Below are 26,741 nucleotides of genomic sequence, written 5' to 3'. Positions count from 1 at the left end.
CTAACATTTAAAGCATCTTAGTAGATTGGGGGGGGGGGTGCTTAAGAGTCAAAGCTGTAGAACTGAGAGGAGACCTCCACATAGCCTTTAAAGGAATACAGAGAACCGACCACGGCATTTGACCTAATGTCCAAGCCTCACCTTTTCGTGGTGCGACCTGTTGGGTATCTACCTGGATACTGAACGAACGAGGATGGACTGGCAATTTGGAATTTAGCCGACCAAACTGTATTCTTATTGGTTAAAACAAAACACAAAATGATGGTACAACATGACAAAATTTCATGCGGGCTGGGGCATCTCCCGGTTAAACAAGGCCCCCGTTGTTTCAGCCAGGGAACCAGGGCGAACAGTGAAAAGTCAGCTACTGGAACAAATCTAAAAACACATCCCAACTCAACATCACCAGAGTTAAAGATCAGAACTATCAACATAAGAAGCCTGAATGTCAAAGAAATAGTCTGCAAGATTACCTGGCTAAATTAAATAACTGTTGTCATAGATATGGTATGAAGGTGAGCAATAAAAAGACAAAGACAATGAAAATAGGCAGAATCATTGAAAATGTCATCTCCATTGTAAACGGGAACCTGTAGAACAAGTAAAACATTTCTAAAAATTGCTAAATGAAATAAGCAGTGATAGCACAGTGATAAAAAAACACACACACACACACACACAACAGAAGAGAACACAGAGAAGAAACACACACACACACAACAGAAGAGAACACAGAGAAGAAACACACACACACACAACAGCATAGTTAAGAATACATATCCATACTTGAAGTAGAAAAAAACATCAAAGGCTTGAAATGTGGAAAGGCAGAAGGAGTAGATAATATTCGACCAGAATTGCTGAAGTATAGTGGTATAAAAGTCTTACAGTGGCTGCACTGCATAGTTCAGAATGCCTGGACAAAGGGACGAATTCCCAATCATTGGACTAGAGCTCTCATAGTATCCATATATAAAAAGGGAAGTAAAACTGAATGTGAGAAATACAGAGGTATTTCCCTACTGATTGTTCCTGGTAAGATATATGCAAATATACTTGGGAAATGGTTGAGAAGAATTGTGGAAGAAAAGCTTGGTGAAGAACAAGCTGGATTCAGGTCAAATAGAGGCTGTCAGGATCAGATCTTCATTTTATGACAAATAGTGGAGAAATCATGGGAATATAACAAGATCTGTATTTAAGTTTTATCGATTTGGAAAAGGCATATGACAAGATGCCAAAAGAGAAGCTATTCAATACGCTACAGTTATATGGTGTCAATGGGGCATTATATCAGTCAATACTTGGTCTCTATTTGAGTTGTAAGTCAGCAGTTAGAATTGAAGGAAGTACAGGAAGATGGTTTAATGGTAAATCTGGTGTGAGACAAGGATGTACATTATCCCCTCTGTTATTCATTATCTATATGGATCACATTATGAAGGAAAGTGGTATTAAACATGATATCAAAATTGGAGATGTTAATGTCTGCTCTTTGCTTCATGTGGACGATGTTATACTTCTAAATAAATCCGCAACAAGTCTGCAAGATTCACTGACTAGATTGAATAACTGTTATAATAGATATGGTATGAAAGTCAGCAATAAAAAGACAAAGACAATGAAAATATGCAGAATCATTGAAAATGTCAACTGTGTTGTGTGGAGAACCTGTGGAACAAGTAAAACATTTCAGCCACTTAGGTATGATTTTTAGTGAAGATGTTATAATAAATTTAGTTTAATCCTTTATCCCAGTGAGAGCAAACAAAGTTTGCACCTGAAAATATCTTCAGGACTGAATATAGTGTTGTACGCTCTTACCTGGGTAAGTAGTGCAACACCAGGGCAACTCGTAGCAAAGGTGGAGCAAGCTACCAACATCCTATTCCAGTATCTCCCAAAATGCATAACACATCTCCTTGTGGATATGTATACTGTTATGCATTAAGGGATTGGCCACTACCCAGCCTAGTTTTGATCTTTATTGAGGTCTCTTCAGTGGGAGCCAGGCCCAGAGTTGGAGATACCAGGCAGAAGCAGTAGCAAGGTCATCTTTACCTACAGGAGTTGCCAAAAGGTTTACCACCTTTTTATATCAAATTACTCTGAATTTTGAGAAAGATGTTGAAAGTTTATTTTTCACTAGGTTAGACTATAATACTTTCAACATCTTCATAGCAATGAAAGACCATTCTTCTCAATTCTTATAACTGCGCAGTTGAGTTTTCAACAGGTCTTTGCATGAAATTGAAGAAAGAGAAATCAACTAAACATGACAGCGCCACTCCAATCATCCATCTACTACAAAACTTCTGCACTTCCATATATGAGCATTTCTGGTCAAATATTGTCTATTCCAGTTGCCTTTCCACATTTCAAGCTTTTGACAGTCCTTTCTACCTCATGTAATGTTTGTTATGTACTCCAGTTTTCATTCTTCCCAAATATTTTCCACTGTTGCTCTCAATGCTTGCTTCACAAGCATTTTCTGTTTTATCATGTTAAAAAAATTCTTTTATATAATTTGTTTTATTTCAATATCATAAACTGCATATCATTTTGCCACCTGCTGTATAGCTCAACAAGTGAGTATATAGTGGTATATGAAATCAGTCACAGTGTTGCCACTGCTGCCTCTATTTCCAAGCCTTTTCAATAGCTTCCAGAACATTTGGCCACCTTCCTGATATTTAACTTCAATATTCTTACTTAAATCCTTTCCATGACTTTGGTTTAGCTACTTTTCACACAGGCTCTCTAATATTTTTCTCTGTATTCTTCTGGGACATCTGCTAACTTGCTAACTTATTTGCTAGGAATGTTTGGTATGCTTTTTTTTATCATCTTCTTCTTCTCTGATATTGCCCTTCAACTTGTTATGTCCACCATGGTGTTCTTATTTTTCTATTCTTGCAGACTTCACCAAATGTCTCACTAGGTGAACCATTCTATGTTTGCTTTAAAAGTTTGCAACTGAGACTCCAAGGTTTGGTTCTTGTTTTTGACTTTTTTTTCTTGAATAATATTTGTATAGTTTAGTCCAGAGTTCACCTGTAAAATTTGCTAACTAATTTGTTTTAAACTTTCTTACATATTATTTTCAAAGTGATAATCACTTCCGATTTCTCAGCGAAGTCAGTCAATTGGTAGAGCCTCTGCTTTTAATCGCTCGCAAAAACTTTTCAAGTTTGAGCACGGTTAGTAGTTGGAGTGGGACAATTGTTCGATAGTGTTGGCACACTCTCCCTCGATGAGTCTTTGGATTCCCTGGAGGTGTCACATAATAATAATAATAATAATAATAATAATAATAATAATAATATATCATGAACCAGAATGAAAATATCACTGCCAACAATATTTACCATTATAAACCATATCTTGAGATCATAAGTGATAAATTATCATATCACATATGGTGATAACTAAGATTAAATATCAGAGTGAGATATTATTAACTACATCAATATCTCAATACATAAATGTACAGATACCTCAAATTAATTGTACTTAATAACATTAACCCTAAAGTCAGTAAGTCAGTCAAATTCATCCATAAAATATATAAGGCTGTCACAGTATGTGGAGGGGATGAGGAATAATTAGTCTTTCATGAGAGCAGGTCAGAAATTCATTAATGTTTTTTTATAGATTTTATATCTCGTATTGTTTCATGCTTTCTGAATGGGGGAAAGTAGTAATGGTAAATATAAACGCACCTACTAGAGAAAAAAAAATTATAACATGAATGGTAGAATTAATGAATGCCAGTATTCATATTGTTAACAAGAAAGGCAATTGTAGTAGTCAGTTGTCGACTTATTACTGGGTTCCATTCTGAAGATCCCATCATAAGTATAAAATGTGAGAGTTTTAGTTATATTTTTAAAGTAAGTTTACTGTTTGTTTATAGTGAAATAATAGAATGTTAAAATTATAAGATAAAATGTCTATCTACAGTACTTAATAAATAATGAAGAATAAGTATACAGTTGTGTATTTACCACTAAATTAATCAGTTGAAGAAAAGTAATTCTTCAAACTGCCACTTTATTAACTGAATGATTCACCAGAGAAGGCAAGGAAGGCTAGGTAATCAAAAGAAAATTCTTCCAATTCAGGAATTGCAACAAAGAGTTCTGAGGATAATTTGCAGATGCATAACTTGTGAAAGGTCTAGGAGAACTGTGTGTGTGTGTGTGTATGTTGGGGGGGGGGGGGGCAGAAGTGGGCTTCTTTAAAAATTGTACATTAGATCCAACTTAGTTTGTACTGTTCATCTTTTTCACATAATTTTCTACATAATACTGCAACCATTTGCAGCTTGCACCATTCTGTCTATCTATATTGCTATATCTCTCTCCATGTTAGGATCTATTTCCTCAAACACCCAAATTGCCCTATTAGCAGAGGAAAATACCTCTGCCTATTTTTAAATTATTCTTCTTGTTGTTCAGCAACTTTCTATGCTCTACATAGTCTTCATTTGAAAGCTCCTCCTCAAATTCCACAATTTGACATCTTCATTTTCAATCTCTGACTCCAACTCTTTAGCAAGCATCACTATCTTGATGCATCAGCATCAATCACTTGTAAGCTTTGTCTATCAGATCCTTGGAATATATATGAAGATTTTAGAGAAGTTGGTAAGAGCTCACATACAAAAATGGGTGAAAAAACAAGCTATACTCTGCAAGGAATAGCGTCAGTTTACTAGAGGAAGGTCGTGTTTTAGCAATGTGATCATATTTAATAACAATCTTATGACTAAGTTGGATAAAGGAAATGGATACACTAAGATAATGTTGGATTTTGCTAAGGCATTTGATAGGATACCACATGAAAGGCTATTGCATAAAATGGAGAATATGGGATTGGAATATAAACTCTTGTCAAATATCACTCTCTGTTCTTCATTGTTTGTTCTATTGTGCATATCATTTCATTAAGGGTTAGTCTTTTCTTCCTTCAACAGATTCTATTTGCCTCTCATCTCAGTTTATGATATTTTTTCCTTCTTTAATCCTAGTTGGTCTTGCAGTAAATTGTCTGAGTGCTTCATTTCTTTTTTATTATTGCTTGAGAACATTCTTCATCAAACCAATCTCTTCTCTTTTACTTATCTTCATATCCCAGAGTTTCTTCAATAATATTCAGAATACTTCATGATATATCCAGCTTCTTTCTATATCTATATTTTTGGTCTCTATCTTTCGATCATTTTGTGCTGAAAATTGCAAGTTAACCTCAAGGCTCTTTCATACTGATTCTGCACCTATACTTAATTTTAACTAGATAATGATGTGAACCATAGCAAGATCCCTATATGATGATACATCCATAATACCCGACATGTTTTATCCATAAGACTTTAATGTTTAATCAATCTGATTAAATGTTGTACCATCTGGGGATATTATTATTATACGGGCACTTCCATGAAGTCTGAAGACTCATCGCAGGAAACCCAATCTATGACACCTCTCCTTGAATCCATTAACAGACAAAGCACTCACTACTGACTTTGTCAACCCATTCCACCCATTCACAATGCTCCAAACAAAAATTCTAGTCCTTGCACCCCTACTGACCAATAAAATCCTTTAAGCAACTTAAATGTTTCTATTATAACCCCTCTTTTTCTCCTTTCAACCAACCTCTGCAATCCACACACTTTCAATCTATCCATATAAGGAATATTCCACAGACCACTCGCCATCTTGACCACTCGCCTCTGAATCCATTCTCCGCTTCCTCATCCCCAAGAAACCCAGGGGACCAGGCTTTGAGCACAGTAATTCAGATGTGGGTGTATCAAGGCTTATAAAGAGGAATAACAACTTCCTTATCTGTACTTGTTAATGCTTATTAATTCTTCAATAGCCAAATAATCTTATGGGCTACCTTAGCAATATGTCCTCTAAACTTTAACTGTCTACCCTTACCCCGAAATCGCTAGCTTCATCTATTTCCTGGAATACAGTACCATCAATGTGATACACAGCTTGTAATCTATTTATCCCACCTGCCAGAAGATGACTAACCTACGAAAAACCGACTGACGACTATGAATCACCTCCAACAACAAATACCAAAACTCTATCTGTGACGACCAAACCTGTAACGACCTTGTTTTCCCTTGGGTCCTGCTATGATTTAATTCCTTTGGGTACTTCATGGGTCTGCACCCGCCACCTTTTTCATCGTTGCATTAAGGCAGGAAAACCCCGAACATCTTTGACCTTCACGATAGTAATTGCCTTAGGTCATAGGTTAATCCATTTGGAATATTTCTTTGTCTGAAACTTTCCCTTGTTACAATTTAATTTTCACTAAACTTTCTTTGTTCTTTACAGAATTTTGGCACTTATATTATTTAACAATTCGCTTAAATTTACTTCCATATTACAAACATAAAAAAATTGCTAATTAACCACAAGTATTTTGTATGGATTTTCGTTTTCCAGTAAAATTGGTATATAATGAATTTTTTTTCAAAAATCCTTCTATGCAAGATTTTACAATGTGACTAACAAGCGATGCAATTATTACAGTAAGGTAAAGATACACATTTCAATTTTGATCAATTGGCTACTTTTTTTTTGAAATGGCGTGGAGACAACAATCTTATTCCAAACTGTCAATGAAAAAGGAATTTACTTCTGCCAAAGCACTTCATATCTATGCACTATACACAAGAAAGCAATACTTAGGGAACAAATTCAAACAGCCCGCAAAACTCTAGCAATGACCCAAAATCAAGTTTTAAATTTACAATCTGAACTCTCTAGTTATACATGAATCCAGATATTTTGAATGTGATTTGAAAGAATCACTGATAATTCAGCTAAACATATTCTGGGAACTAATTAAGAAAAACTTAAAGCTAAATTTCATATTTTAAAGCAATAGAAATTTGAATGCCAATCATGTGAATCTAACCAATCAGAATCTCTCTTTCCCGGCTAATAGCTCTAACAATGAACAACAAACAAGCGAGACAAGGAGTGACTAACCACACAGGCAATGTTCATGTGATCAACCTATCTAGCCACACCCTAAATAACGTGAACTTTTATTACTTAATAAAGGATTAACTTCATAGTAGCACCTAGAACTGTTAATAAACTGGATGTTATATACCACATAGAAAAAGGTATCAAGTCTCTTCCAAATAATATAGCTGATAAAATACATTTAGAAACCCATGTTTTGAATAAAAAGAAAGCCATATGTAGCAATCTTTCAAAACCATAATTAGCAGCAGTCAAGTCATTAAAAGCTAATCAGGATATAATTGTTACAAAATCTGACAAAGGTAATGCCACGGTTGTGCTTAACAGATCAACTTACATTTATCAGATGAATCAACTAGTCTCCGATAACAGCACTTGCGAACTATAATCTGACTAACAGGATTAAGAAAAAAAATGTGAAACTACTTAAGTCTGTCACTTCTTGGTCATTGGATACTGTTAAAAAACTATTACCATATTATGCCAGTTCTCCCAGAATAGATGGTGTTCTCAAGGTATGCAAACAATGTTTCGCTTCAGCTGATACCTAAAGATATAGACAGCCCAAATTATCACCTAGCCAAGAAATCAGCATCAACACTTAAGGAGTTGGTAGGTCATTTCCCCTCCTATATAAAGAACACAACACTTCATAAACAAAATTAAAAACTTAACACTCAGCAAAGATTATTTATTAGTCAGTTTTGTCCCAATCAGTGACACAATTCATCTCTTTGAACAAATTTCCACCTGACATTTTGGCTCTTTTTGCCCACGTACTATATTCCGGTTACTTTGTATGGCAAAATAATTTTTATACGCAAAAAGAAGGTATAGCCATGGGCTCACCACTATCCTCCTCCCTCCACAACTGCTTACTTTTATATGGAAGCTTTTGAGCAATGTGCTCTAGATTCCTTTATTTTAAAAGCTACAGTTTGGCTTAGATACATTGACGATGTTTTTTTTATCTGGTCACACAGCTGCCAAACGTTAAACACCTTCCTCAGCCACCTGAACAAACAACACGACTGTATGGAATTTACTACTGAAAATGAAAATCACAACTGACTTCCTTTCCTGGATAGACTGGCCACATGTCTTCTCTCAGGCAGTCTATCCTTTACTATCTGCTGCAAGACTACACATACCAGCCAATATATACATGCTAACTCATACCACCACCCTTAGCAAAAACTTTGACTCATTAACATCTTCAAAAACAGAGCTATAACAAATTGCTCTAATGAACAAGCTCTTAAACAAGAATTATAAATTATTAGCAACACATTTATAAATAATGGCTATAGTAAAAATCAATAAAGTTCTTCATAAAACTTAATCAAAAAATTACAGTAAAACCATTGCTATCTCATACATTAAAGGAATATCAGAAAAAATAATTAGAATTCTACACCATTATAATCTTAGTATCACTTTTAAACCACTTATAAAATTAAAAAACATATTCAACTCCTCTAAGGATCTTCTCTCCCAATGGCTCATCCTGGAGTTTATTTTATCTATTGCACCTGTAACTTACCTTATATTGGAGAAACTGGATGTACAATCCCTATCTGTAAAAAAGAACACAAACGACACATTAAATTTAACAATTTAAGTGAAGCAAGCCTCTCAGAACATGCTACGCCAAATTGACTAGAAAAGTACCTGTTCTTTACATCATACAAAAACCTGGTATGAATGCAAATTTAAAGAAGCCTGTGAAATTTTGATTAACCATCCTAATCTTAACAATAATGATGGCATAAAAATCCCAAGATTTCGGATGGGACACATTCAGCCCACTTAGTTCTTTGAGTTTCCCAATAAATCTTGATGCAATTATTCAATTATTTCAGCTTTTATTCACTACCATCCATACTGTTTGGTTTAATTTATATGTATACCTATATGAGTAACTTTATGTGAACATGTTACTCTCTAGCTTAATTTGTTTTGTAACTAAATAGATAATAATAATAATAAAAGGACTAATGTTGATGTAGTAAGGTTTTTTTTTATCCCGCCAAAGGTCAGGTCAGTGGTGTTGACCAAATCAATGTAACCGTACCATACCATATAGATTGTGGTGCAGCTTGTTTCTTTGTATATAACTGTATACTCCATATGATGACCTTAACGTGAAGATGGAAATGATGAGTGATTATTTTGGTTTGTATTAAACTGAAGTTTTTTTCTCTAACACAGTAGTTGTTTCCATAATTTTTACAATGAATACTTGAATTCAATTCTTCAAACAATCCTAGAATATAGGCGATGAGTGCAGACTTTATGAATTTCATCATCATCATCAGACTACCACCCTGCATATTGGTATCCTGAAGTGCCTTGAAAAAAGTCCTATATTTGCCTCTGGAGCAGGAGTTCTATGTTACATAACCACAACACTAATGTGCTATAGTTTTACAATCTTTTGTGCTAGGATTCACATTAAAAATCATCTTGGAAGACAACAAAATCAAGGTTGTTTTCAGTCCTCTACAGAAGACTGCTCTACTCAGATTGAAGAAACCCCAACACTCTGCCATCAAAAGACTAGGAGTACAAAATATACTGTGAAATCAGACACCATTAGTTATGTAGACAAGACAGGTAGGTCAGGAGAAATTAGACAAAAAGAACATAAAAGATGAAAAAAAAAAGGATGCAAGTCTGACTTTGCTTTCTATACTGTAAAAGGAAAGTTAATGTTATATGACCATAAAATAAAAAATGCCATACATATCGTACAGTAATTCCATTTGAAAATTCAGAGTAAGAAAAACCAAGGCAGGATTCTTAACAAGCACTAAACTTGGGTGATTTAAAAAAAAAAAAAACATTAGCCTAAAGGACATGGAAAAGAAAGCACAATTTTATGTGTAAGATCAACATTGAAATGCCATTAAAATCTCACATGTATGATATGCTGATTCATTAACAATTTTAACAATAATTAACTGACTGAAACAAGACCTGTACCAGATATTCTTTGCATTTAAACCATTGTCTATTAATACTTTTTAATTTTCATGACAGTCTCTTTAACTTCTGTCTACCATGGAGTCCTGATTTCCAGAGTCTGCAAGGTTCACTTCTTCAGTTTTCCTCCAATAATATTTGCATACTCACAATTACAGCTCACCTCTGAAAGCTGCTCAATTCATTATAAAATTTATGGAAACAACTATTGTGTTAAAGTAAAAATTCAGTTTAATATAAACCAAAATAATCACTTGACTAGTTATTAAGGACAGTGATATCTTCATGCTTCTGACTTGATGTGAAAGTCGAAACATTATTGGAGGGAAAATTGAAGAAGTGAATCTTGGAGATTCACTGGAAGACTCTGAAAAACAGATTGATTGATTCAGCAATAGAAGCATGTAGTGAAGTTGCCTGGCCTCCAAGGATAAAAAAAATCAGAATTCCATGATGGACAGAAGTTAAAGAGGATGTCATGCAAAATATAAAATATTATTAACAGTTCTTAGCAAGTAAGATAGCACATGCTCTGAGAGAATACAAAATATAAAAAGTAAAGAAGCATGTAAAATTAGTTACACAAAAGTCATGGGGAAAACTTGGGTAAAAATATAGAAGACAAATATTGGGAAGATGGCAAAATGTTCTGAAGGATATTGAAAAGCTTAGAAATGGAGGAAAGAGTACTACTGTAAAATGAATCAGAGATGATCAAGATGACATGAAAACTGAAGTTAAAGATATTCCTGCTATCTGGATAAATTATTTTGAAAGATTGTGAAATTAAGCAAGTGACAGAAGAATGTTAGAAAATATTCAAAAGGAATGCAATCAGAAGTACATATCAATACTTCAGATAGAAAAAAACTAACAAAAATCTGAAATATGGGAATGCAGTCAGCTAAAGTAGATAATATTACCAGAAATGCTCAAGTATGGAGGTATGAATGTTTTACAGTGGTTACACTGCATAATTCAGATAGCATGGCCACAGTATTGAATTCCAGATGATTGGAACAGAGCTTTCATAGTATCCATGTATAAAAAAGGAAAATAAAATTGAATGTAGGAATTTCAGAGAAATTTCCCTTCCAAGTGTTCTAGGTAAGATTTATGCAAGCCTACTTGAGTAAAGGCTAATGGCAGAACCATATAAAAAGTGAGGATATTAGGAAAGAACTTAGCACTGTCAGTATTCAGGAATGTGTGAGCAGAACTAATCTCAGGTGGTATGGTCACTTATAAACAGAAAGGGAGAGGAAAGATTAGCAGAGGAGGTGTTTGTGCCAGGATGGTAGGAAAAAACTCAGACGATCAGGATATAAGTGGGCTGATGCAGTTGAAACACCTTAGAAGACCGAAATATAACAACTGACAGTTTTGGAGTGATAGCAGATAACCGACTAATTTGAAGGAAAATTGTGAACAGGAAGTTGTTGACGATGTAAAATTTTCATGCAGCACTATCACAGTATCCTACACACCTTGAGGATACATCCAAAATTTGATGAGGACAATAAATAATATGCCATCCTACAGCAAATTAAGAGTTTTTGTTATGGGACTGCGATAGCCTGACTTAAAGAAAGAGGGGAGGGGATGGTAGAATTATTACTAAGATTACTAAATAATTACTTAGTTTTTGACAACATAAATTTATATTTTAACTATTAAACTAGTTTTGCTGATACTTTGATAAGTTCTGTTTAAGCGTACAGGACAAATTAGGGTGCAGCTGATTATAAACTATAGTAAAAATTCCACTTATCACAAAAGAAATTTTAACTTAAGTCTTTCCAATGTAAGTAGTAGTAGAACCATTCAGTCATGGAGATTTCTATTAATCTTAATGCATGGTAAAATGGCACACAGTACTGAAACTGCTGAAGGACTGGCTTGTTTTGCAGATAGAAAAATCTATGGAGAAAAAATATTGTACCACTTCAGAATTGGTTAAATCAGTTGTACAAGACTGCTTGTGTTAATAATGGGATACGAATTGAAATTCGAATACAGATCTCTTTTCCAAACCAATGGCATGGCAAAACCATTTCAGCCAAAGAAAAAAACACTAATGAATGTTACACAGACAAATGCATATGAACTTTAAAATATAGTAACTTTATGAAATTTTGGAATGTGCAGATTGTCAAATGAATTAAATAAATAAAGCAAGAGAGAAAGAAACAAACAGAACACTTAGTGCATCTGTATATATCTGCATGTGATTATGTTATAAAAATAAAATGTTATTACTAACTATACACACCCATATTTTTCCATCTTGCTGATTAACTAACCAGGACAAGTAACTTGAAATAGATTTGTAAGGATGTATTTCAACTTTAAGGCTATCACCATCTCCCTCCAGGTGCTGAACAGAAGCTGATGTAAGCTTACATTCATCTATAAACAAACTAAAAGTACAGTTCCTAGTGAAATTACTTAACTAATGAAAATATTACACACATAAAATAAAAACTGTAAAACATAGGTTAGGTAATAAGTATCTTATAAAATATATATATATATATATATATTTAAGGCCATTATATAGAGAAAAGTCACAAATTATTCAATTAATGCTCGTATGTTTTAATATGAATGTACTACTCAACCCTTAGTCCAAACGAAAATGCAAAAACTAGTCTTTTTATTTAATGAAGTATATGTAAAATGAGTACAGCCTGCCTATAATTAGATAAAAAGAAATCCTTATGGAGAGAAAATATGCATGGACTTAAGAAACTATTTTCATATGCACAGTTAAACCCCCTGTAACATATACAGCAATTCAACAGTCCATAAATTATCACTGCTGAATAAATCAAATTGTTAACTTGCAACTTTAGAATATTTCTAATAAAAGATACCAATTATGTTACTTTTAGAAAATATTTTTTCACTTATAATATTTACTGCATACATTACTTTTGGTTTTCATTTGATACTGTTCAAATCTTTAATATTATATCAAGATAATTGAGGTTATGAGAAAAGTATATTATAATATTTACTGCATACATTACTTTTGGTTTTCATTTGATACTGTTCAAATCTTTAATATTATATCAAGATAATTGAGGTTATGAGAAAAGTATATTATATATTGATGCAGTGAATGCAGATGATGTCAAAATTTTGCAGGATGATTTGGATAGATTGGAGGTCTGGGCTAAGGAGAATGGATGTCAATTTAATGTGGCAAAATGTAAGGTTATACATTTTGGGGTGAAAAGATTAGCAGCAGTTTACTACATTGGTGAAACTGTACTCCAGGAAATTGATGAGGCACGAGATTTAGGAGTGTTGGTGGATAAGGAGTTGAAGTTTAGGGGACACATTGCAAAAAAGTGACCAAATCAGCTCATCAAATCACTTGGTTGCTGAAGAATACGTTGACAAGCAGAGACAAGCATGTTATTGTTCCTCTGTATCTAGCCTTGATAAGACCCCCATCTCGACTGCTGTGCCCAGATTTGGTCAGCTAGGTTTCTTCTTGATGGGGAGGAGGTTGAGAGGATCCAGAGGTGAGTGACCAAGATGATAGCAGGTCTGTGGAATGACCCGTATGAGAACAGGTTGAGGATTTGTGGGTTGCAAAAATCGGTTGATAAGCGGAGGAGGGGAGATATGATTGAGACATTCAAATTACTGAAGGGTTTCTATAAAATTAATTCCGAAGATATTTTTGAGAACATGGCTGGTTGTGGGAGGACTAGGGGACATCCATGAAAGCTGGGCAAAAGTGTGGTTAGTAAAGGTGTTAGAGCTGGGTTCTTTACTTTTAGAGTGTTGAATGAGTGAAATGGACTGCCAGAGTCTGTGGCGGATGCTGTGACAGTGAATGAGTTTAAGGCGAGGTATGATAGATACTGTATGAATGTCGAATAGTTGTGATGAAAATGATTTTGGGCCTCCCTCGATGAGTCTAAGGACTCCCTGGAGTTGCCCGTAATAATAATAATAATAATAATAATAATATTATGTCTGTTATTGCATTCTCGTAGAAAGGCGTAGACGTTTTGGTTATACATTCTTACTAAATAGCTTAAGAAAATTACAACGTACAATAGAATATACATTAAAATAAATTTTAATATACTTCCAATATTTTGGCAACATCACGTTGCCATTATCACAGAAACTTAAATACAAAACACGACACAAGCACAACACACAGTAAATGAGGAATGAAGCAGGAAGCTATTCTTTCTCCTAAAAGTCCTGATGGACCCCCTAGCGGCAATGTTGGTATTCTTGCCGATTGAGCTGAAGGTCTTCTGATGTGGGTTTCCCAAATTTCAGGCAGTCTCATGCAACCAAATTTGTTGAGGTTTGAATTGTTTCTTAGGGTTGAGATTGATTCCATGAATAGCCTTTCGTATTTGAATTTACAATGGTGTATTATCATGGCTTTCTTCCACCGTATTCTATGGCGGGTATCTAGCGCATGGTCTGCAAGACCAGAGTGGCTGTATTGGTGAAAACGGATGTAGTCCTTGTGTTCTGAAATTCTGATATTAGCTGTCCTGCCTGTTTGGCCAAAGTAGGACAGCTTACAACTGCAAGGGACTTGGTATACACCAGGTAGGTCTAGGGGGAAGGTTGGTCTTTAGTGGAGCAGATAAGGGATGCCAATTTTTTATAAGGTCTGTAACAAGAAGTTAAGTCATGTTTTTTTAGGATTTTAGACAATGAAAATAGGCAGAATCATTGAAAATGTCAACGGTGTTGTGAACAGAGAACCTGTGGAACAAGTAAAACATTTCAGCTACTTAGGCACGATTTTTACTGAAGATGGTAAATTAAATATAGAAATAGACAACAGAATCAGCAAAGCTGGTATGGTGGGAAGTCATTTGAATAAATTCATATAGAATAAGAGAAAAATTAGTCGGAACACTAAATTAGCTGTATACAAGACAGTGTTCAAACCAGTTTTAACTTATGGATCTGAGAGCTGGGTCAGAAGTAAAACACCTAACCAAAGACTTGAGACCACAGATATGAGAGTCCCGAGAAAGATTATAGGCATGAACAGATGGCATCAATGGCAATATCATATTAAGAAAGAGGATATTAGGAAAGAACTTGACATTGTTAGCATCCAGGAATGCGTTAGCAGAGCTAATCTCAGGTGGTATGGTCACTTAAACAGAATGGGCGAAGAAAGATTAGCGAAACAAGTGTTCTCTGCCAGGTTGGTAGGAAAACGACCCAGAGGAAGTCCAAGATATAGGTGGATTGATATGGTACAAAGTGTCTTAGATGATAGAAATATAAGATCTGATAATGTTGGAGTCTTGACAAGTAATAGACTGATTTGGAGGAAAATTGTAGATAGGAAGTTAGTAATGATGTAATTTTTTTCATGTAGTACTATCATATCCTGTACACCCCCTGGAGTACATAGCAGGAATTTGATGATGATGATATAAACTACAACTATTTAATAATTATTATTGCATCACATCATCAGAGTAACTGCTTACAAAGAAAATGGGCAGCTACATGAAACCAGAAAGGAAAGAACAAAGATCACAGATGATTGCATACCAGTTTGCAGCTCTCCTGCCACCAAGTGTCTTAATTTTTGTTTTATTATTAAATGTAATTATTCTTTTTAAACCTGCTCTGTAGCTGGAGCTTTGCATGCTTTGACTATGTTTGTTTACAACTGTGTCATAATTACCGTAGTTGTAAACCAGGAACCCACAGGAACTTAGAACATGGTTTACAACTACGGTAATTATGACACAGTTGTAAACAAACATAGTCAAAGCATGCAAAGCTCCAGCTACAGAGCAGGTTTAAAAAGAATAATTACATTTAATAATAAAACTAAAATTAAGACACTTGCAAACAGAATTGCATGTAGAAACATATACAACAAATGTTTATTCACAACCTGGGAAACAAGTGTGTGTGTGTGTACATACACATTAAAAGTACCAATATATATGTAATTAAATATATATAAAGAATATACATACCCTGTCCCCCCCCCCCATCACCACCACCCAAAAAAAATGTATAAGCAATATGGATACATAGTGCAGTACAGACAAATTACAACATAAGATTACTGGTGATAGTTAAAAGTCACTATTACCCAGAATTTAGATTCTGAACTATAATTTCTTTCAAGATTGCATTGAATGCAACAACTTCCTGTCACAAAGTTCTTAATGTTATGAAGTATGAAGCTCTTTGCAGTCAACACAATAATAATCCAAATGATGGTCTAAAAATTTCGAAATTATGGGAAATAGTGACTCGGAACTTTCACTAATAATCTCCTATTTTAATTTGTATTCTAATAAGTATCCGTATTGCATACACAAACAGTTTTATTTTTCATTTTTTTTACATATATTCTTTGAATATATACCATATACAATAAATGTTCATGTGCAACACAGTAAACATATATATATATATATATATATATAAAATGTTTCCCGGATTGCGCCACATCTATTGTATATTCCTCTATGAGCAATTTTCTTTGCAAAGGTCTAATTTAATTTCAGTTTTGTTTTCATCATCAATATCATCAAATTCCTGATACACACCCACAAGGGGTGTGCAGAATATGATAGTACTACATGAAAAATTACATCACTACTAACTTCCTAACTACAATTTTCCTCCAAATCAGTCTGTTACCTGCCAAGACTCCAACATTGTCAGATCTTATATTTCCATCTTCTAAGGAACTTTTTATATCAATACACCTATATCTTTGTCTTCCTCTGGATCTTTCCTCTCCCATTCTGTTTAAGTGACCATACCACCTGAGATTAGCTCTGCTGACGCATTCCTGGACGATGACAATGTCAAGTTCTTCCCTAATATCCTCGTTTTCAATATAATATTAACATTGATGCCATCTGTTCACGCCTCTAATCTTTCTCAAGACTCTCATATCTGCGATCTCTAGTCTTTGGTCAAGTGTTTTACTTCTGACCCAGTTCTCAGATCCATAAGTTAAAACTGGTTTGAACACTGTCTTGTATACAGCTAATTTAGTATTCTGACTAATTTCTCTTTTATTCCATATGAATTTATTCAATTGACTTTCTACCATACCAGCGTTGTTGATTCGGTTGCCTATTTCCATATTTAATTTACCATCTTCACTAAAAATCATGCCTAAGTAGCTGAATTGTTTTACTTGTTCCACAGGTTCTCCATTCAAAACGCAGTTGACATTTTCAACAATTCTGCCTATTTTCATTGTTTTTGTCTTTTTATTGCTGACCTTCATACCATATCTGTTACAACAGTTATTCACTTTAATCAGGGAATCTTGCAGACTTGTAGCGGATTTATTTAGAAGTATAACATCGTCCACATGAACCAAAGAGCAGACATTAACATCTCCAATTTTGATATCAGGTTTAATACAACTTTCTTTCATAATGTCATCCATATAGATAATGAATAACAGAGGGGATAATGTAAATCCTTGTCTGACACCAGATTTAACATTAAACCACCTTCGTGTACTTCCTTCAATTCTAACTGCTGACTTAAAACTCAAATAAAGACTAAGTATTGCTTGATATAATGACCCATTGACACCACATAACTGCTACGTTTCAAATACCTTCTCTCTTGACACCATGTCATATGCCTTTTCCAGATCTACTAAACTTAAATATAGATCTTTGTTATATTCTCATGATTTCTCAACTATCTGTCGTAAAGTGAAAATCTGATCCTGACAGCCTCTATTTGGTCTGAATCCAGCTTGTTCTTCACCAAGCTTTTCTTCCACAATTCTTCTCAACCGTTTCTCAAGTATACTAGCATATATCTTACCAGAAACACTCAGTAGAGAAATATCTCTGTGATTCTCAAATTCAGTTTTATTTCCCTTTTTATATGTGGGTACTATGAGAGCGCTACTCCAATCATCTGGAATTCGCCCCTCTGTCCAGGCCTTGTGAACTATGCAGTGCAGCCACTGTAAGACTTTTATACCTCCATACTTCAGCATTACTGGTCAAATATCATCTACTCATGCTGCCTTTCCATATTTCAAGCTTTTGATGGCTTTTTCTACTTCAAGTATGGATATGTATTTCTGACTGCATGCCTGGTCAGTGTTTTTTTACCACTGTGCTGTAATCATTGATTGTTTCATTTAGCAATTTTTCGAAGTAATTACTGAATACTTCCAGGATATCTTTTTCTCCAGTTTTCATGTCACCTTTACCATCTCTAATTCCTTCTACAGCACTCTTTCCTCCATTTCTAAGCTTCTTCAACAACCTCTAGAATATCTTGCCACCTTCTTGATATTTATTTTCTATGTTCTTACCAAAGTCCTCCCATGACTTTTGTTTAGCTAGTTTTATACAGTGTTTAGCTTCCTTACATTAGTCTCTGTATTCTCTAAGAGCACAAGTTGATTTTTGCCAGGAACTTTTGATATGCCTTCTTCTTTTCTTTCACTGCCTCTTAACTTCCCGTGCCCATCATGGAGACTTCTGATTTTTCTATCCTTACAGAGAATCTCACCACTCTCTTCTCTGGCTGAATCAATCAGTGTTTTCTTCAGGGCTTGCCACATAATCTCCAAGGTTTAGTTCCTGTTCTCAAACTCTTTCATTTTTTCTTCAATCATGTTTGTGTATTTTAGTCTGCAGTAAACATCTGAGAACCGCTCAACTTTTGTTCGCTTTAAAACTTTCTTACATGTTCTTCTTTTCAATATGAAATTCAATTTTATCCTGCTCAAGACTAAATGGTGATCACTTCCAAATTTAAATTCTCTGTACACTCAAGTGTCCTGCACAATTAGAAAACATCACTATCAACAATAACAAAGTCAATGAGACTTTTCTTATTCCTTACCTGTTCTCTCCATGTGAATTTGTGTACATTTTTATGTTGGAACATTGTGTTAGTAATAACCAGTCCATGTCCTGAGCAGAAATCCAACAGGTATTTGCAATTATTCTTAGCTTTGTTCTTTTCTCCAAATTTTCCCAATATTTTTTCTTCTTTTTTTTCAACTGTGCTGTCATCACTGCTTGTTTCATTTAGCAATTTTTCGAAGTAATTACTCCATACTTCAAGTATATCTTTTTCTCCAATTTCTGACAATCATTTCCTACTCTGCTATTTAGATCCCCGACAAGGACCAACTCTTCCTTTTTCGTTTTGTCACCTTCTGTGGGACCATAGGCACAAATTAGTCTCATTGTCCACTTCCCCATTCTGATATTTGCACACATCATTCTACTTGAGAGTGCCTGCCATTCAAGATTAGCCTCATATTAATTGTTGAATACTATGGCTACTGCTTCTTTTTCTTGATTGTCATTGCCTGAATATAACATTTTGTATTTATTGTTTTCAGGAAGATCTTACCAGTTTTTCCCTTTTTTGTTTCAGTCACCCTTATTATGTCGATCTGGTACTTATCCAATTCCTCAGCTAGCTCCATTTCTTTGCCATTCAGGCTTCTTATGTTGACAGTACGAATCTTGAACTCTGGGTGATGTTGAGTTGTTGTGGGTTTTAGGATTTGTTCGAGTAGCTGACTTTTCACTGTTTGCCCTGGTTCCCTGGCAAAAACAACAGGGGCTTTGTTTAACAGGGCGATATCCCAGCAGGCATGAAATTCTGTCATGTTGTACCATCATTTTTTATTTTGGTTTAAGCCAATAAGAATACAATTTGGTTGGCTAAATCCCAAATTGCAAGCCCATCTTCGTTCATTCAGTATCCCGGTAGATACCTAACAGGGTGCACCATGAGATGGTGAGGATTGGACATTAGGTCAGGAGCCTTGATTGGTTGCCCACATTCCTCTAAAGGGTATATGGGGGTTTCCTCTCAGTTATATAGCTTTGACTCTTAAGCAGCTTACCCCCAATTTTGTTTTTAAGTTAGTAATTTTTGTTTTTAAACCAACTTTAAACTCCTTTTCAATACCACGCACATTGCACCTTGTAACAATCTTTGTACTTGCTTCTTTCACTTTGGCTATGTTTGTTTACAACTACATTAATGACTATGTTCTCATATTCCATGGATTTATAATAGTATGATGTGACTGGCCAAAGAATGCAAAACAGAAACACTATAATCTTTGTTCATTCCTCTCTGGCTTCATGTAGTTCTTCAATTCTCTTTGTTTGTAGTCACCCTGATGATGTGATGAGATACTCATCACAAAATACTGGTGGTTTATATTAAATTCATTATATATTCTTAGGAAATTCACGAATGCAATAATTTTACTTTGATTATTTTTAAATCTTTTATACATACATTACAATATGGTATTCAATTTTATCCTGCTCAAAAACAAACTGGTGACCACTTCCTATTTCAAATCTCTGAATGCTCACCCTTGTGTCAAGAACCAACATGAATAAATCACTATTAACAATAACGCAGTTCAACAAGACTTTTCTTATTTCTTGTCTTCTCACTATGTGAATTTGTGGACATCTTTATGTAACATGGTATTATTATTGACTAGTACATGACTGGAACAGAAATCCAGCAAGTACTTACCTTATTATTAACTTTTCTCTTTTCTCCAAATTTTCCCAAAATGTTTCTATATGATTGGTTATTTCCTACTCTGTTGTTTAGATCTCCATCAAGGACCAACTTCTCCTTTTTCTTTGTGTCAGCTGACTTCTCTAATGCCTCAAAAACTAGTTCCACTTCTTCCTTAGTACTTAATATTGGCTACCATTCAAGAAGGTTAACCTTGTAATTTCTGCTGAATGCTATAGCTGCACCTTTTTCCTAATTGGCTAAGCACGAACCACTTGTCAATATAGTAAAAAAACTACAACTGAGATGGCTTGGACATAAACTCAGACATCCTGAAGTCTCAACCTTTTTGGAATCCCTCAACCTGTACAAACCAGAAGATGGCAAGCAATGTAGAGGAAGACAAGCAAACAATTCTGGCAATACATCTGTGAAACCATCATTAGGATGAATTGTAAAACTCCATCTGACATCTGCCAGTTTGCTCACGACAGGACCTGGAAGACCATAATCTGCAATCTTTAACTTTTAATGTAAATCTCTTTTCTCTTTTCATACTGTATCACACTGTGAATAAACTACGATGATGATGATGATTTGTTGCTTTTTTTTTTAAGCAAACTACTATTATGAAACAAATCCGAAAACACACCCCAACTCAACATCACCAGAGTTAAAGATCGGTACTATCACGATAAGAAGCCTGAATGGCAAAGAAATGGAGCTAGCTGAGGAATTAGATAAGTACCAGATCGACATAATAGGGGTGACTGAAACAAAAAAGACAAAAACTGGTGAGATCTTTCTGAGCAATAAATACAAAATGTTATATTCAGGCAATAACAATCAAGGAAAAGAAGGGGTAGCCATAGTATTCAACACAAAATACAAAGCTGATCTTCTTGAATGGCAGGCAGTCTCAAGTAGAGTGATATGGGCAAACATGAGAATGGGAACTGGACAATGAGACTTATTTCTGCCTATGGTCCCACAGAAGGTTCTGCTAAAGTAGAAGTGGAGGAATTTTTTGAGGCTTTAGAAAAAGCAACTGACACTATGAAAAAGGAAAAGTTGGTCCTTGTTCAGGATCTAAATAGCAGAGTAGGAAATGATTGTCAGATATACAAAAATATTTTGCGAAAATTTGGAGAAAAGAGCAAAGCTAATAATAATGGCAAATATTTCTTGGATTTCTGCTCAGGACATGGACTGGTTATTACCAACACCATGTTTCAACATAAAAATGTGCACAAATTCACATGGAGAAAAGAGGCAAAGAATAAGAAAATTGTCATTGACTATGTCATTGTTGATAGTGATGTTTTCTCATTGTGCAGGACACTTGAGTGTACAGAGGATTTAAATTTGGAGGTGATCACCATTTAGCCTTGAGCAGGATAAAATTGAATTTCATATTGAAAAGAAGAAAATGTAAAAATAGTTTTAAAGCGAAAAAAGTTGAGTGGCTCTCAGATATAAACTGTAGACTAAAATACACAAACATGATTGAAGAAAAAATGAAAGAGTTTGAGAACAGGAACTAAACCTTGAGATTCAGTGGCAAGCCTTGAAGAAAACACTGATTGATTCAGCCAGAGAAGAATGTGGTTAGGTTCTCTAAGGATAGAAAAATCAGAACTCTCCATGATGGGCACAGGAAGTTAAGAGGCAGTGAAGGAAAAGAAGAAAGCATATCAAAAGTTCCTGGCAAAGAAGTCAGCTTGTGCACTTAGAGAATACAGAGACAAACGTAAGAAAGCTAAACATTGTGTAAAACTAGCTAAACAAAAGTCATGGGAGGACTTTAGAAAGAACATAGAAAATAAATATCAAGAAGGTGGTAAAATATTCCAGAGGTTGTTGAAGAAGCTTAGAAATGGAGGAAAGAGTGCTGTAAAAGGAATCAGAGATGGTAAAGGTGATATGAAAATGGGAGAAAAACATATCCCTGAAGTATGGAGTAATTACTTCGAAAAATTGCTAAATGAAACAAGCAGTGATTACAGCACAGTGGTAAAAAACACTGACCAGGCATGCAGTCAGGAATACATATCCATTCTTGAAGTAGAAAAAGCCATCTAAAGCTTGAAATGGGGAAAGGCAGCAGGAGTAGATGATATTTGACCAGAAATGGTGAAGTATGGAGGTATAAAAATTCTTACAGTGGCTGCACTGCATAGTTCAGAATGCCTGGACAGAGGGATGAATTCCTGATAATTGGAGTAGAGCTCTCATAGTACCTATATATAAAAATGGAAATAAAACAAAATGTGAGAATTACAGAGGTATTTCCCTATTGAGTGTTCCTGGTAAGATTTATGCAAGTATACTTGAGAAAAGGTTGAGAAGAATTGTGGAAGAGAAGCTTGGCGAAGAACAAGCTGGATTCAGGTCAAATAGAGGCTGTCAGGATCAGATCTTCACTTTACGACAAATAATGGAGAAATCATGGGAATATAACAAAGATCTGTTTGGAAAAGGCATATGGCAAGTTGCCAAGAGAGAAGCTATTCAATAAGCTAAAGTTATATGTGTCAATAAGGCATGATATCAAGGAATACTTAGTCTTTATTTGAGTTGTAAGTCAGCAGTTAGAATTGAAGGAATATAGTTTAATATTAAATCTGGTTCAGACAAGGATGTACATTATCCCCTCTGTTATTCATTATCTATATGGATCACATTATGAAGGAAAGTGGTATTGAACATGATATCAGGATTGGAGATGTTAGTGTCACCTTCTTTGCTTTATGCAGACAATGTTATACTTCTAAAATCCGCTATGAGTCTGCAATATTCTCTGACTAAATTGAATAACTGTTGTAATAGATATGGTATGAAGATCAGCAATAAAAAGACAAAGACAATGAAAATAGGCAAAATCGTTGAAAATGTCAACTGTGTTGTGAACAGAGAACCTGTGGAACAAGTAAAACATTTCAGCTACTTATTCATGATTTTAAGTGATGATGGTAAATTAAATATAGAAATAGACAACAGAATCAGCAAAGCTGGTATGGTGGGAAGTCAATTGAATAAATTCATATGGAATAAGAGAGAAATTAGTCGGAACACTAAATTAGCTGTATACAAGACAGTGTTCAAACCAGTTTTAACTTATGGATCTGAGAGCTGGGTCAGAAGTAAAACACTTGACCAAAGACTAGAGACTGCAGATATGAGAGTCTTGAGAAAGTTTAGAGGTGTGAACAGATGTCATCAGTGGCAATATCATATTAAAAACGAGGATGTTAGGAAAGAACTTGACATTGTAAGCATTCAGGAATGCATTCGCAGAGTTAATCTCAGGTGGTATGGTCACTTAAACAGAATGGGCGAGGAAAGATTAGCAAAACAAGTGTTCTCTGCCAGGTTGGCAGGAAAACGATCCAGAGGACGACCAAGGTGTAGGTGGATTGATAAGGTATAAAGTGCCTTAGACGATAGAAATATAAGATCTGATAATGTCGGAGTCTTGACAAGTAACAGACTGATATGGAGGAAAATTGTAGATAGGAAGTTAGTAATGATGTAAATTTTTCATGTAATACTATCATATCCTCTACAGCCCTTGAGGGCACATGGCAGGAATTTGATGATGATGATGATGATATTATATCAATCTGGTACTTATCCAAATCTGCTAATAGTTCCATTTATTTTCCACTGATGTTTCTTATGTTGATGGTGTCAATCTTAAAGTCTGCTGATGTTGAGTTTGTTGCAGTCACTGACCTTCTTCTATTCACCCTGATTCTTTGATGTCAAAAGCAGGATTGTAACTGGGTGAGCCCCTTGCCTGCATGACAATTCCATTAAGTTGTACCATCATTTTAATTTTGGTTTAAGCCAATAAGAATTACAACTTGGTTAGCTAATTCCAAAGTTACCAGCCCATCGTTGTTAAGTCACTATCCAAGTGGATGCCTAGTAACTGATTGCACTGTGTAAATATGATGACTGGAGGTTAGGTCAGAAGCCCCAGTTTGTTCTCCACATTCCTTAAAAAGCTGGGGGGGAGGAGAATACTTCCTGTTATTCAGCTTCAACCCTTAAGTAACATCAGTATAAGCATTTTATTGTTTCCAAAATCTTAGGAAGTGTCACAGATGTATCTTGATTAAGATTTGCTTGTTTTGTTTTTGTTTTTTTTAAATCTGCTGATAATTTCAAAAAAAAAGAAGAAAAAAAAAAGAAAAAAGAAAACTGTCTTGTTTAGATTTGTTGAATTAAAGCAAAGTAGTATGGTCAGTTAAATGTGATCGACTATGGGCATGGATATATTTCCGTTGTTTTTCAGGACAGATGTTGGCAGATCTTCAGGTTTGATCATAACAAGACAGGTTGCAAGAACAAGGAACCTTGCATATACTTGACATTGAGAGAGAGGGAGGAAATTGATCTTCAAGAGAGATAGGGGCAGCCAGCATTAAACAGGACTTGAAAACAGTAAAGAGATTATATTTCTTTAAACTTCTAGCAACTTTTTGAGGTATCACAGATATAGAGAACAGTAAGAACATCACCATAATCTGTATGTTCGGAGATGTGAGATGCAGGAAGGAAAAATTAATGAATAGGAATAAAAGATAGCCGAATTGTGAGAGAACTATGGTTGGTGGCTTTAACTAGGGTTTTTTTTCTGATACTATATTGTTTTGTTGGGGGGGGTCTGCTGGTAAAGTTTGTGAATGTATCTATTTGTGTGGTGATAGGTTTTCTGTAAACTGAGAAAGTAAGAGTACCATTAGGGACACAAAGTTTTAAAGTATCTAAAAAAGACAAACTATTGTTATTTTCTTTCTATAGTGATCTGGATTTTGTGATGCTGGCTGTTGAGGTGTAGGAGGAATCTAATGTGTCTGAGCCATGTGGCCACATATAGAACAGACCATCAATATATCTTAGCCAGACAGAACATAAGAGAACTCCAGTATTAAGAACATCTTTGTCAAACTATTCCAGTTAAAAATCAGCTAATTTTTACTCTCTGTTTACATGGTGTCCTAAATGAAGTAAACAGCATGGATAACAAAACTGAATAGATAAATAATGTCTTGAAGAGAAAATATTTTAAGTAAAATTAAGGTATCAGAAAGAAGATACTGGTGAATAAACAAGTGGTGTTTGAACTAACTATGATATCAGCAGTGCTAAAACTAAATCCTGGATTAAAGATTCATGCAATTATAAATGACTGTACTGAGATATTGTAATTAAATCACCTTTTGGGGAAATAACTGAGTGATACACAAAAATAAAAACCAAACTATGCTCCTAAAGAGTCTACTTTATAAACAGCATGGTAAATACAACAGAACGCCAAAATCTTGGGGTGACTCTTGACAGATCATTAACTTTCAAAGATCACTTGATAAAGACAGCTGGTAAATAAAAAACTTGCAATAACCTCTTACCAAAACTGGAAGGTTATTCAAAGGGTGCAGATACCAGTGCATTATGCACAACAGCTTTGGCATTAGTGTATCCCACAGAGAATACTGTTCCCCAGTGTGGCTTAATAGTGCTCACACTCCACTGACTGAAGTCCATCTCAACCAAGCCATGAGATTTATCTCTAAAACAGAAAGATAAATGCCAACTGTCAATAATGCCAACAATGTCAATAATATTGCTCCTCCTTCATTATAGAGAAAAGGGGCTTCAGTACAACCTATGGAATAAAATTTTTGAGAACCGACTTTTCCATGCATGAAGATATCTCCCACACAGCTCTTAAGAATGAAATCTAGACAATCTGTCTGGAAAACTATGGAGCAAATGTTTCATGAAGTCCTTAATATCATACAGCCTGGAAACCATACTGGCAGAAACAAACTTATAACTTACATGACATTATTCCTGACCCAACTTCCTGACTAAAATGCTTTGACCTTCCAAAACATCTATGGTCTACACTTAACTGGATCAGGACTAGACATGGGATATGCAAACAGATGCTCCACAAATGTAAATGGATTGATTTCCAATACTGTGAGTGTGGCAATTTAGTCCAGACCATTAATCATATCATTAGTGAATACTCCGTATTCTCTTATCCTAGAACATATATGGACATTCATGTTAAACCTGAAGCTTTATTGTGGATTCAGAATTCAAATGTTAAATTATGCCTTTTCAGTTTTATGAATAGTTCCATCTGTTTATTCTTTTATCACATTGTATGTGTACATCATTTGCTAT

At 34.8% G+C, this 26,741-nt stretch overlaps 1 protein-coding gene across 3 annotated transcripts in view; it reads right to left on the bottom strand.

The window, feature by feature from the left end:
* Window positions 1-26,741, bottom strand: part of LOC150102909 (xaa-Pro aminopeptidase 1-like) — a 416,385-nt gene that overhangs the window by 241,446 nt on the left and 148,198 nt on the right. For all 3 annotated transcript variants that reach the window (XM_090398386.1, XM_090398385.1, XM_090398387.1), the window contains one exon: window positions 12,277-12,424. In XM_090398386.1, coding sequence (XP_090254512.1) covers window positions 12,277-12,424 — 148 coding nt within the window. The remainder of the gene's footprint in view (window positions 1-12,276; window positions 12,425-26,741) is intronic.

This window comes from Typopeltis vanoorti, chromosome 9 (genome assembly GCF_054136105.1).
Source record: "Typopeltis vanoorti isolate ZY-2024b chromosome 9, IOZ_Tvanoo_1.0, whole genome shotgun sequence".
Lineage (NCBI taxonomy): Eukaryota > Metazoa > Arthropoda > Arachnida > Uropygi > Thelyphonidae > Typopeltis > Typopeltis vanoorti.
The sequence above is the reverse complement of the archived record's forward strand: the minus strand, read 5'-3'. Positions and strand labels throughout refer to the sequence as shown.